The sequence below is a fragment of the Polypterus senegalus genome, chromosome 9 (assembly GCF_016835505.1).
Source record: "Polypterus senegalus isolate Bchr_013 chromosome 9, ASM1683550v1, whole genome shotgun sequence".
Lineage (NCBI taxonomy): Eukaryota > Metazoa > Chordata > Cladistia > Polypteriformes > Polypteridae > Polypterus > Polypterus senegalus.
The window spans coordinates 132,694,205-132,706,542 of NC_053162.1; the positions used below are offsets into that span (position 1 = coordinate 132,694,205).

General features: G+C 38.3%; 1 protein-coding gene across 1 annotated transcript in view; it reads right to left on the bottom strand.

The window, feature by feature from the left end:
- LOC120535812 (dixin-like) overlaps positions 1-11,622 on the bottom strand; it is a 161,034-nt gene extending 149,412 nt beyond the window's left edge. Inside the window, exons 1-3 of the mRNA XM_039763903.1 lie at positions 11,544-11,622; positions 11,163-11,395; positions 10,169-10,213 (exon numbers count right to left, since the gene is read on the bottom strand). Coding sequence (XP_039619837.1) covers positions 10,169-10,213 — 45 coding nt within the window. The 5' untranslated portion in view covers positions 11,163-11,395; positions 11,544-11,622. The remainder of the gene's footprint in view (positions 1-10,168; positions 10,214-11,162; positions 11,396-11,543) is intronic.
- Between the last annotated feature and the right edge of the window lie 716 nt (positions 11,623-12,338).

Consider the following 12,338-nt stretch of genomic DNA (forward strand, 5'->3'; position numbering starts at 1 on the left):
AATGATCAATAACTATAGAGAATGACTAACTAGTGTCAGTTACTGGTACTAAAAAGAAGTTCAAGCAGCAATTACTTTTATACACCAGGTTGTGGATGCTGAAATTATCTCTTTAATAAAAAAATGAAACAAGCATAGACAATTGTATTTTTTGTTTACTCATGTTATCTAAATTTGAACGTTGTATTATTTGTAAACCACAAATAAAGCAACCTTTGCATGATGTGTAGCAATGAGGATAGGTGAGAGTGTATATTTTGTTGAATGCTTATTTTAGAGCAGAGTTCCTAAACCTGTGGGTTGCTGCATGCTCTAGATAGGTTGTCAGTGAAAAAAAATTAAATCAGCCCATTGCTTTAAAGTTTAAGGGTTGGCGAGTGATGGCAGATTTAGGTTCTGCATACTGAAGAACTGGAAAAACTCACATAGGCCCAGTTACAAATACATGACAACCTGCTATACACTGCATGCTTCAGTAAGAAATCCAATGAACATGGACAAGTTTCTCAAATGTCTGTAGCATTGCATATTCTAATCCCTTCCAATTCTGTATCAGCTTCACAAGATTAATACTAAAATCATAAACCAAACAGGAATGTTAAAATAACATACAACGCAGGTTTTCTGAGGTATAAATTTACTTTTACCATGATGTGCGGCAAGCAACAGGCATTGTGTGTCATTTGCAATGTGGTACTACCAAATAAAGCATAAAGCTTTCACCTGCTTTTCAAACATGCTACTTACACAAGTACTTTGGTCTATTTTCTTAAATGAAAAAATGTAAATTTTGAGGCTTCACAAAAAGCATTCTACAGTAGTGTGTCTGTTCAACAGACCAGCGGGCACTCTGGGCAACTTTTTTTTTACATGAGAATGTTGCATGTATTATCTATTATGTACACTTTGTTTAAAAGTTGAATATGTATTTAACTAGGGGGCTTTGCCCCCTGCTTGCTTCACTCGCCAACCCCCGGGCTGGCGCTACACACTAGCTACATTGTGGTTCAGCCGCTCGCATATGGGGATACGAATGTACAATTTAAACAGATTGTTATTTTCATGGGAATTGTTACATATGCATAATAGAACTAACTATTTTACATTACAGTGAGTAATTAACCATATTAAAAAATAGTAAAACGTAATAATTTGAAAGTAAATTATTTTTCATGTTGCGTTAAGAGTTATTTGTTGCGTTGTACAATTTTGTTCTGTTTGGATTTAAAATTAATTCACAAATACTTTTTGAACTTAAAGTTTTACTGTAAAACTTCAGTAAAAATCCATCCATCCATTTTCCAACCCGCTGAATCCGAACACAGGGTCACGGGGGTCTGCTGGAGCCAATCCAGCAGAATTAAAATTTTTTTAATTAAATTTCCATCAATATCACATTGAATTTTAATTATGTGTTTGGACTTACATCATGACAATGCAATGTATAACTGGCCGTAAGTGGATTTTGTTTCTTTCTCTCTAATAAATAAACCGACTTTTCCGAATGTTTGTCCCTGTCATTTGTTAATTGTCTTTGGAAAAGCTATTCTAATGGGAAACTGTTAACGTTTTAATACAAATAGCATATGAAGATCACCTTTGGCGTCTAATATTTTCGGGAACGATGTACTACATTACCTTTCTTTGATACATCCTTCTTTCAACAGTAATTCGGGCGGTGGAAGACCGGACGTAGTTAACGGTTGTAGATATTCTTCGTGATATTGTAAGTTTTTGTTTTCATCTTCCGCACGATCACCACCAACTGTTTTAGCATAGTCTATTGATATACATTTAACCAATCTGTCGTGTAACCAATCAACAGTTTTCACATTCATTTGTTTGACTTCATCATTTCTCTGTGCTAGGGTTGCCCGTGTACTCATCTTCTTTTATTGGGAACTTAAAGTGAGGAAAACATAATATCTAATTTATAAGAGCTAAGAGAGCGGGAACTGTGTCTGACAAAAGCATTCAACAACAACAACAACATTTAGTTATATAGCATATTTTCATACAAATAATGCAGCTCAAAGTGCAATCACATCAATGAGAGGTGAGAGGGCCGTGTGCGTTGTTGAATATGGTTGAGAAGAGGGCGTGACTTGAAATTATCTCTTTGAAAAAGTCTCGTCTCAGGATTTCCTTTTATAATAGAGCAATGTTATATGTTAACGTGTGACATTCAGGGGAAAATATTGGTAGATTGGTAGTATACATTAAAATTACTGGTAATAAAGGGACTTCAAGAACTTGCTATAGTGGATGTATTTGTTAGTTTTTATTATGTAACACAAAAAAACCTTTGTTAAGCTTTTGTTTGATTGGATTAACTGATGCATCTATGTAGCCCCAATTCTGAAGGAGGTTAGAATAGCAGTCTCTAGAACACAGTCATTGTATCTCAAATAATATACAACATGCACCACAGACAATGTGAACACTGTCATTCTCAGTAGGTATTACGGATTGCAAAGATGATAAAATGTGAGTAAAGAGTAAAGATGTGCATAAAACATGGTAAAATCCAAACTTTTTATTTATTCCAGAGGCATTTTACAATTCTAAGATTTAAAGAACATAATTGTATAAGGGCAGCAAAAGTATTTTGTTGTTATATTTTATCCTTCCCTCTTTGACTCTGAAATATATTAAGAATGTTTGAGGATGCTATGCTAATTTATCAATCCATCTACTCTTGAAAAGTGTTCAGTATAGTTCTGGGCCATGGGGCATAGCAACATCAAGTGCAAGGATGGAACAAATCCTGGATCGGATGCCAGTCTACCCCAAAGCTCACATATGCACACAAGATTTAGCCCTGCTGATTAACCTAGTATGCAAGTCTACGTTATGTGAGAGATGAAGCTCAGGCATTTTCAAAGGAGGCAGTAAATATGCAGGTACAATAATTGTATTAGATACTAAAAGTAACATAACATTCTCAAAACTGCTTAATCCAATTAAGAGCCATGGGAGGCCGGAGCCACTCCTGGCAGCAATGGGCACCACAAGATAGGTACCCTGTGAATTTTTTAATTATTATTTATTTTTGATGCCTGCATACAGACTTCTTATCCACAGAAACAAAGCTGTCAGAAAGAGTTAAAATATGACCTGAGCAAGCCATATCACAACTCCAGGACTGCTTTGGGAACTGTTTGCTCAGCAGGATGAACAGGGCACAGAGATGGACCTGGAGGAATACACATCTACTGTTCCTTTTAACATCCATAGCTGTGTAGACAATGTCACTATGGACAAGAAAATAAACATTTTTCCAAATATAAAACCATGGATGAACAAATAGGTGATACACATTTTAAAAGCATGTAACCAGACATTTAAATCTGGAGATCCCAAAGCCTATATTGTTACCATTTCAAACCTGAAAAAAGGTATAAAAATAGGACAGAAACATCTACAGAAAACATATGAAGGATCATTTCTACAACATTAAAAAGCATTAGAGCTATTACTGATCACAAAGGCAGCCCTGTCTCCCTCCACAGTGATGTCACATTGGCCGATGATCTCAACACATATTTTACCCGCTTTGAATCCAGCAACCCTACTCCACCTGTAAGGATTATAGGCAAAGAGGATGCCAAGTCTCCCACCTTGAGACTGAGCACATATGATGTACAGCACATGCTGCAGAGGGTCAATCCACATAAAGCTACTGGACCAGACGGAGTTTCAGGACAGGTGCTCAGCAGTTCACAGAGGTATTTATGAATACCGTTAATCCCTCCTTAATATTGGAAAAGGTCCCTGCATGTCCTAAGTCAGCCATTATTGTGCCAGAGCCGAATAAAACAAACTCTTGTAATATGAAAGACTATTATCCAATTGCTCTGTCACTGATAATAATGAAGTGCTTTGAAAGACTAGCTTTCTCCTACATTAAAGCCAACATCACTGCCTCTCTATACTTATATCAGTTTGCTTACAGAGCTAATAGATCTACAGAGGATGCCATCTCTCTAGCTCTGCAAACAGCCCTGACTCATCTGGAGGGACAGGGAACATATCTGATGATGCTATTTGTGGATTATATCTATGCTTTTAGTACAGGTACCCCCCAACCCAGCTCATCCATAAACTGCACCAGTTGGGTGTTACAATACCAGTATGTATTTGGATCCTCAGCTTCCTGTTGGAGCATCATCGGGTGGTACAGCTGGGCCCTCATCTCTCCTCCACCATATCCCTGAATATGGCCACACCACAAGGCTGTGTACTGAGCCCTATCCTCTACTTCCACTTTACTCATGACTGTGTACCTGTATATACCACCAATACCATCATAACATTTGCAGATGACACGACAGTGATTGGGCTAATTTCCAATGATGATGAATCAGCTTACAGAGTGGAGATGAAAAATGGTAAGATGGTGCTAAATGAACAACTTGTCCCTCAACACAGGGAAAACCAAGGAGCTCATCGTTGATTTTAGAAGATCATGTGATGTGGATCATGCATCAATTTTCATCACTGGGACAGGGTGGAGTGTGTGTGTCAAGCTTTAGGTTCCTGGAGATTTATACCTTTATGGGGTTTGCAGTTAACACCACAGCACTGCTGAAGAAGGCTCAGCAATGGCTATTTTCATTAAGAATGTTGCAAAAAGCTGGCCTCCCTCAACAGGTGCTGCTGACCTACTACTGCTGCACCACTGAGATCATTTTAAGCCATTGAATCTGTGGGTGGTATCACAACAGCTGTTCGGAACTGTACAGTGGGTTGTGTCAAGAATGCAGAGGATTATTTGGGTGCAGCTTCCAACCCTGGACAACGTTTAAAGCACACACTGCCTCAGGAAAGCCACCAGCATCTGCATGGATTCCACTCACCCATGCCACAGTCTATTTGAACTTCTCCCATCTGGCAAATGTTTAGTGCCTTTCCTGTACAAACCTCAAAGCTCAGAAACAGTTCCATCCCAACAGCTATAAACGCACTCAATCAGTCCATCAAGTACTCCTGGTAGAACTGTTTGTACTTATAAATACAATTACCTCATTGTAAACTTGAACTACAACTGTAACATTGCACAGCCTAAGCCACTTTATGAACCATTTGCACTATCTGCATTATATGAACATGTATTTTGTATTTATGCTTTAATATTGCATATTTTTTATTGTATTATTTTATAAGCAGATTAGTTTATGGAGGAGCTGCATATTGAATCTCATTGTACGAAACAATGACAATAAAGGAATTCAGTTCAGACAGGATGACAGCTTATCACTGAGAGAATACACTTACAATTGATGGGGCCAGTTTAGAGCTGCCAATTAACCTCACCCATATGTTTTTGGGAATGTGAAAAACTGGAATACCCAGAGGAAAGTGCACACAAATATGGTGACACACACATGCTGCAAAGTCCTGTAAAGCAACAGCGCTTAGCACTGCACCACCTGCCCAAGTGTTCTTGTAAATGAAGGTGTGTATCTTATTCATAATACATGCACTTGAACTAATTTGTGCTAAACAAAGACACATCTTCCAGCATTCAACAGCCATTACTGTTGTCATTTTTCCTATATAAAATGTAAGACTTTGAGCCATCTTTCCCTATTTAAATAATGCTCCTGAGAATGCTATTTCCTATAAAAATCAGCTAGCAGCTGGTGATGACAAAGCCCAGATCATTCAAAAATAGTCTGATTAAAATAACACCTAGTGTAAAGGTGAATGGTTACAACCTATGAATATAAATATCTTTCTCCATTCAATTATTTTCCTTTAGGTTTGCTTTAGAAATAAATATGTCACTGCACAAAATTCCTACAATGGCATTATGTCCCTAAGAATGCATTCTCCTAATGGTAATATGTGGATGACACCAGCACCTATTAATACTTGAAGCAACAGCCAGATGGTTGGCACAGGCTTTGTAACAACATCACAGATCGAAGCTTTGATCTGTGGTAATTAATCTTTAAACTAAATATCAGGAAGCTGAATAAATTAACTAATACATTTAATCAGGTGCTGCGGTGGGTTGGCAGCCTGCCCAGGGTTTGTTTCCTGCCTTGTGCCCTGTGTTGGCTGGGATTGGCTCCAGCAGACCCCTGTGACCCTGTAGTTAGGATGTAGCGGGTTGGATAATGGATGGATGGATAGATTTAATCAGGTGTTATTTTAATGTACATTTTGTGTGCTTGTTTACAATAAAAATGTTTTTATTTGCTATTTAAAAAAAAAAAAAAAATCAAACCAGGTTTTTTCAAGCTTCTTGTAGCTTTTTTGTACCTCTCACAATGAACACCATCGCAGCACTATTTTAACACTGATGAGTGGCTTTTGCAGGATCATTCACTGAGTCAGTCATGATGATTGAACTCCAGCCTAAAAGAACTACTAATTAACACGTGTCTCTCTACAGTCTACATTTAGACGGACAACTCTAATTCTTTCCATTTCTCCAATGACTTTCTTACTGCACTTAAATGTTTTTTTCTTTAATGTGTGTGTGCCCAGTCTTCAATAGCTGCTCAAGTGATCAATGGATTGTTCAAATGTCAGTGACAGCTGTTGAATTAATTTAATAATTTAATTTAATATATTTTTTTTTTGTATCAGTTTACTGCTGCTGGATTATGTGAATTTCCCCTTGGGATTAATAAAGTATCTATCTATCTATCTATCTATCTATCTAAAGATGTGAAATCTTGACTGTGAAACTGGCAATTCTGATTACAAAGAATTAGAATCATTTTACATTTTTACAGAACTAAAAGCAATCCTAATATTAAGCTCATGTGGTTTGCATTTGCTCCCCAGCTGGTATATCTGACATTTTAAAGTAAGGAGGGCTGCAGCTTTTCTCACACACTTGTGCAGCCAAGCTACCTGCAGCTCTGAAATGCCACTTCCTTCCTTCCTTCAGCATATTGATTTACAGCAGCAAGTGAGCAAAAGATGATGGCCACAAAAAACAGGCAGACATTGTTCAAGATGATAGGGTCAGTGGTGTAGTAACCCAGCCCAAAATTACCAATATGTTAAATATTTTTTAGTTTTGCAAGGATAACACCTACAATGCCAGCATACGGGTGGCACAGTGGCGCAGTGGTACCGCTGCTGCCTCGCAGTTAGCAGACGCGGTTTCACTTCCTGGGTTCTCCCTGCGTGGAGTTTTCATGTTCTCCCGTGTCTGTGTGGGTTTCCTCCGGGCGCTCCGGTTTCCTCCCACTGTCCAAAGACATGCAGGTTAGGTGGTTTGGCGATTCTAAATTGGCCCTAGTGTATGCTTGGTGTGTTTCTGTGTGTCCTGCGGTGGGTAGGCATCCTGCCTTGTGCCCAGTGTTGGCTGGGATTGGATCCAGCAGACCCCCGTGACCCTGTGTTCGGATTCAGCGGGTTGGAAAATGGATGTATGTCAGCATAAAATCCTCAAGGGCTTTTGTTCATAAAGTGGCATTTGTGTTAGATTTTCACATTTACCCTTTTCTTTACTAGAATTTAGAACAATTTTGACAAGAACAGGCCACTTAGCCAAGCAAGCATGCAAATCCAATTCTGATAATTATCTCTGAAATGCAATTGTTTCAAGTTTTGAGGGTCCCCAAGGTCCTACCGTCTACCACAATAATTGGTAATTTATTCCTTGTGTCTATGGCTCTTTGTGTGAAAAAAAATGTTTGTGTGAAATCCACCCTTAAGCAGTTTCCATCAGTGCCCCTGTGTTCTTATTAAAGAATTCATTTTAAAGTAACAGCTGGGATCCACTTACTTTACTTTCAGAATTTTAAACAGTTCCATTATGTCACCTCTTTATTTCTATTTCCTTAAAATAAAAAGATTTGATTCCTTCAGTCTTTCCCCATAGCTAATACCTCAGAGTCTGAAAATGTCTGTCTGTTCCGCTGATCAAGCCTTCTACTCCTGTAAGGGATCTGTAGGTGTCACAGCTTATCACTGAAGGTTAGCTGGATTGGCAGCTCTAAATGGTCAAAGGACGCACAAGAGGGTGCAAGAGTGATTACCTGGCACACCATCTGGGGTTGGTTCCTACCTTGTACTCAAGCCTTTAGAAAAACACTGTGACTCAATGCAAACCTGCAGGGGTTTGAAAATGAGTAAATAGATGGAAGAATGAACTGAGTAGCATTTAATTGAATTTAGACTGTAATTTAACTAAAGAATGTTGAACATTCACACAAATGTAGGAAAAAGTTGCTAACCCTACTCTTTCCATTGAAACAAAGCGTCCTCTAAAAATGGGTTGTGAAGTAACAGATCTAGTATATGATCTAACAGGTTCTGGATTAAAATAGACAGCTTCTTAATAAATGCATTTTTTTTTTTTGTAGTAAATAATAATCAGCTTAGGGGTGGCACGATGGCGCAGTGGTAGCGCTGCTGCCTTGCAGTTAGGAGACCCGGGTTCACGTGGAGTTTGCATGTTCTCCCCATGTCTGCGTGGGTTTTCTCCCACAGTCCAAAGACATGCAGAATTGGTGATTCTAAATTGGTGTGTTTGTGTGTGTCCTGCGGTGGGTTGGCACCCCGCCTGGGATTGGCTCCACCAGACCCCTGTGTTCGGATTCAGCGGGGTGGAAAATGGATGGATGGATAATCAGCTTAAATATCCTGCTAATAGTAAATATACCTCTCCTTGAAAGGTTCTGTCTGATAATACATTTTATAAACTTTATACTCAATAAATACTAAATACCTGATTAATTGATCAAAAACTCTTTCAATTACTAAAGGTATAAATACAGCAGGCTGAAAGAATTATTAAAATGTATGTTACAAAATAATAATCGCATATAATCACAAACTATTATATAATACATTGTAGTTTACCTGCATTTATACATGTTGAGGAAATTAACAAAGATTTACACAATATTTGGGACATTTCAGATGCAATATACTGGCTAACTGGCTTACTTTGTTCTTATATAGCAACTTTAGTCGTGTGTTCAGTGTCATAAAGTGGTCTGGCTTATGGCTAACACATTGGGCTGCAAACTGAGATGCTGAAATTTCAATTTGCACCATTATCTCACCAGATTTAACTAAAAATCTATTCAGTGGTACATATATAAAAATACAGAAACAATGGTACTATGTGCTTTTTATTTAATTATCTACTTTGAATAAATGTATTGTGTAAATGTTTTAATTTAAAAATTGTAATATTCTACCCATTAAATAAGCAGGTTAACTGACTTCATTGAGTGGTACAGTGTAGCACACTGAAAGTTTGTGATGAGCTTGTATTTGTGAATAGTTTAAGGTGAAAAGATTAATTGATTAGTTATTTGGTAGACACACACAACCAAGAGTATACAACCACTATTAAGTTAGGGCAAACTGGATTTAACCCTAGAATATTGCTAGACCGACTGATAGACAACGCATCATCACAAAATGCAGCAGATGCTCCTCTGTTCTCTGACACCATGTTTAGTATTCTTTAAAGCCACATAGCACAGTGGTGAGCAGTGCTGCTCCTCAACTCCAGGCCTTTCTCCACCCATGGGGACTTTCACGTTCTACCTTTGTAGGTGTGAAATTTCTCGGAGGATTCCAGCTACTTCCTATGTCCTCAAAACACACACAGTAGGGTGACTAGTAACACTGAATTGGCCTAGCCTTGCAATGGTCAAGGGTTGTTTCCTGCTTTGTGTCTAATGCTGCCATGATACACTCCGGCCCCTCAGAAGTATTATTCAGAGAATGAATGAATGTAACAGTGAAAGTTGCACAGATCAGCAATTCACTTTCTCACATTTGTTTTTGGAAAACCATAGTGTAATCGTCAATTAAAATATTCAACACAATACACTTATTTTTTAACTTCAGATTTATTTAATATTTTCTTGTTTCTTTAAAGGGCATGGTCTAAAAATATCAAAATAAATCTGTTTGCTTACAGCATCAAGTATTTTCTTGGGAACTTGTTCCCTACCCTGAGAACTGTCATTTGTTTGTTGAAGATTTCATTTAAAGCCCAAAATAGAATTCTTCCATTTGACACCACCTGTCAAGCTTTAGACACCTAAACAAAGTAGTCATCTCAACAATTTTTTTACACTCCAGCTCATCTGATAGTATTCTGAGACAGAATTGCTTCTACTATCAGTGGAACACTTTCCAAGTGATTTTATAAATATATTTTATATATGCTACTTACAGATGTTCCAGCTACTGCTCCATTGCTTGCCCCTTGTGTACCCATCTGTAAACAGTTAAAACAGAAGTGAGTGATTTAGTATATGTATATTTTAAACGTGGTACATATAGAAAATCCTTGCCATAAAGTTTTTGGCTTTGAAATCCACCTTTGATCTGATCAAACCAGCCACCAACAGGTCAAATTTTGTGGCAATGGGCATCTAAGGAAGAGGCAAGATGAGCAACATTTCCTAACAAACAGCAGTGTAACTGCAACATTTGCCTCTTTCGCAATAAATATGCAAAACTGTGACAGCACACCCCTGAATAAACTGTTAAGCATGGTGTGAGTCACAGAAAGAACGAAAGAAAGATCCCACATGTCTTTGTAACCAGGGCATGTGTGTTAAGACATTAGATCCCGGAGCGCCTGCAACATTCTGCCCCTACAAGTTTTGGCACCGACATCTTACCAAGTCGCAGTGAAATTTAAATGGAATCGGACTATGTGTCAATGAGATACTACCTATAACGTTAAAATAAAATTGCTTTGTTTCAAGCTTCCCGGTATCCTGTACAGTAATATTTGAATGTATTAGATTATTGAAAATACTTGCGCACCGGTGGTTGAATGCGTGTCGGATTGCAGATCAGAATAAATTATATTATTGTTTAGCACTGCAGTTTTGCTTTGAAGCAACTGTTCATTAAGAGCCATTCCTGACTAGTGTAACGGACAGGATGTGAGCAATCTGAGTAAACTTTATGCAGCGGTTGTGCCCAATAGTGCCGCCTTATTCTCTCATTGCAATTGTCCATCGAACTATGCCGATTCTATATCGAGAAACCTTAACTGGTAACGATTGTTTTCCAACAGCACCGTGTATCTTCGGTTGTTCCTGTAAATTAAACAACAACACGATTGCACATCTGGATGTTACTCGATTTCGTTTTTCCCCCACTGAAGTTATCCCGCTCCGGGCCAGGACGCCGATTCCGGGCGCTGCACTCACCTGCAAAGAAACGGTCGGCCACCTTGGTCACTCTTAGTAAGAGAACGTGTCTCCTAAGTCCACAACAACTTTAAATTGCTTTCCTCCTTCTATGGTAAAAAGGGGAACTTAGCCTTTCTCAGCTGTTGCAAACTCCAGTGTATCTCTCATTTTAGACAGCGTGTATCTGTCGCCATGGTAACTTAGCTACGCGCGGGTGGGGTTTCCGTCGCAGCGGGCGGCCCGCTCAAGAACTGCAAAGACAGAGGAAGAAAGGGTGAGAACTTTGGGATCAAAAGGCACCTCCCCCAAACCAGAGGAGCGTCCGGCGGATAAACACAGGGGATAGCGTACATGTCCCTAGAAAAAAAAAACAGGGCACATATAGGGCACAACACTTACCTTTTTAATCAGAGAAACATTTTAAATTTAAGAGAGACACAATTACAAGAAATCACATTGGAAGCCTAATTAGAAAAAGGGAGAGACGTCCTGACCATAAGAAAAAAAAACAAAACAGGAAACAGTTGACATTAGACTTTCCTCTTAAAGGAGAAAAGGTATGTGACGTAACATCCTAAGTCTAAGGATGTTAGTGATGTCCTACTGAAAAAGAAAAAGGGCAGTATCATTCTGTACCCAAGCTAACAAAAAATAAAGCACGAATATTTTCAACAACAACAAAAAATGTAAAAAAACATCCAGTTTTCCAAAGTAACTACAAACAGACCTCCGGCTACAGCCTACTGAAAAAAGAAGGTGGATATAATACTCCTTGGTAAATTGACTAAACATCCATCTTACTTCAAAACTAAAGCTATGAGTTATTGTATGTGGAATTTCCGTGTTCTTTCCACGTCCATATATGTTTATTCCGGGTACTTAGCTTTTAAATCCATTTATTAATCACACTTACATAACGTTTACCAGACATGCATGTCTTAGGATGTAGGGGGAAAATTCAAGGAAAAACATGACAATTTTACACAGACAGTGTCTGGGCTGGGGTTCAAAACCAGGAAGGCAGCAGTACTAATTACTGCGCTACCACGCTGTCTGGAATGATTTATAAGCTATTTGATTGAATAAAGATTAATTTTAAAAATAATAAACGTATCTATCTATCTATCTATCTATCTATCTATCTATCTATCTATCTATCTATCTATCTACGACTAGGAGAAATAAACAAAAAAA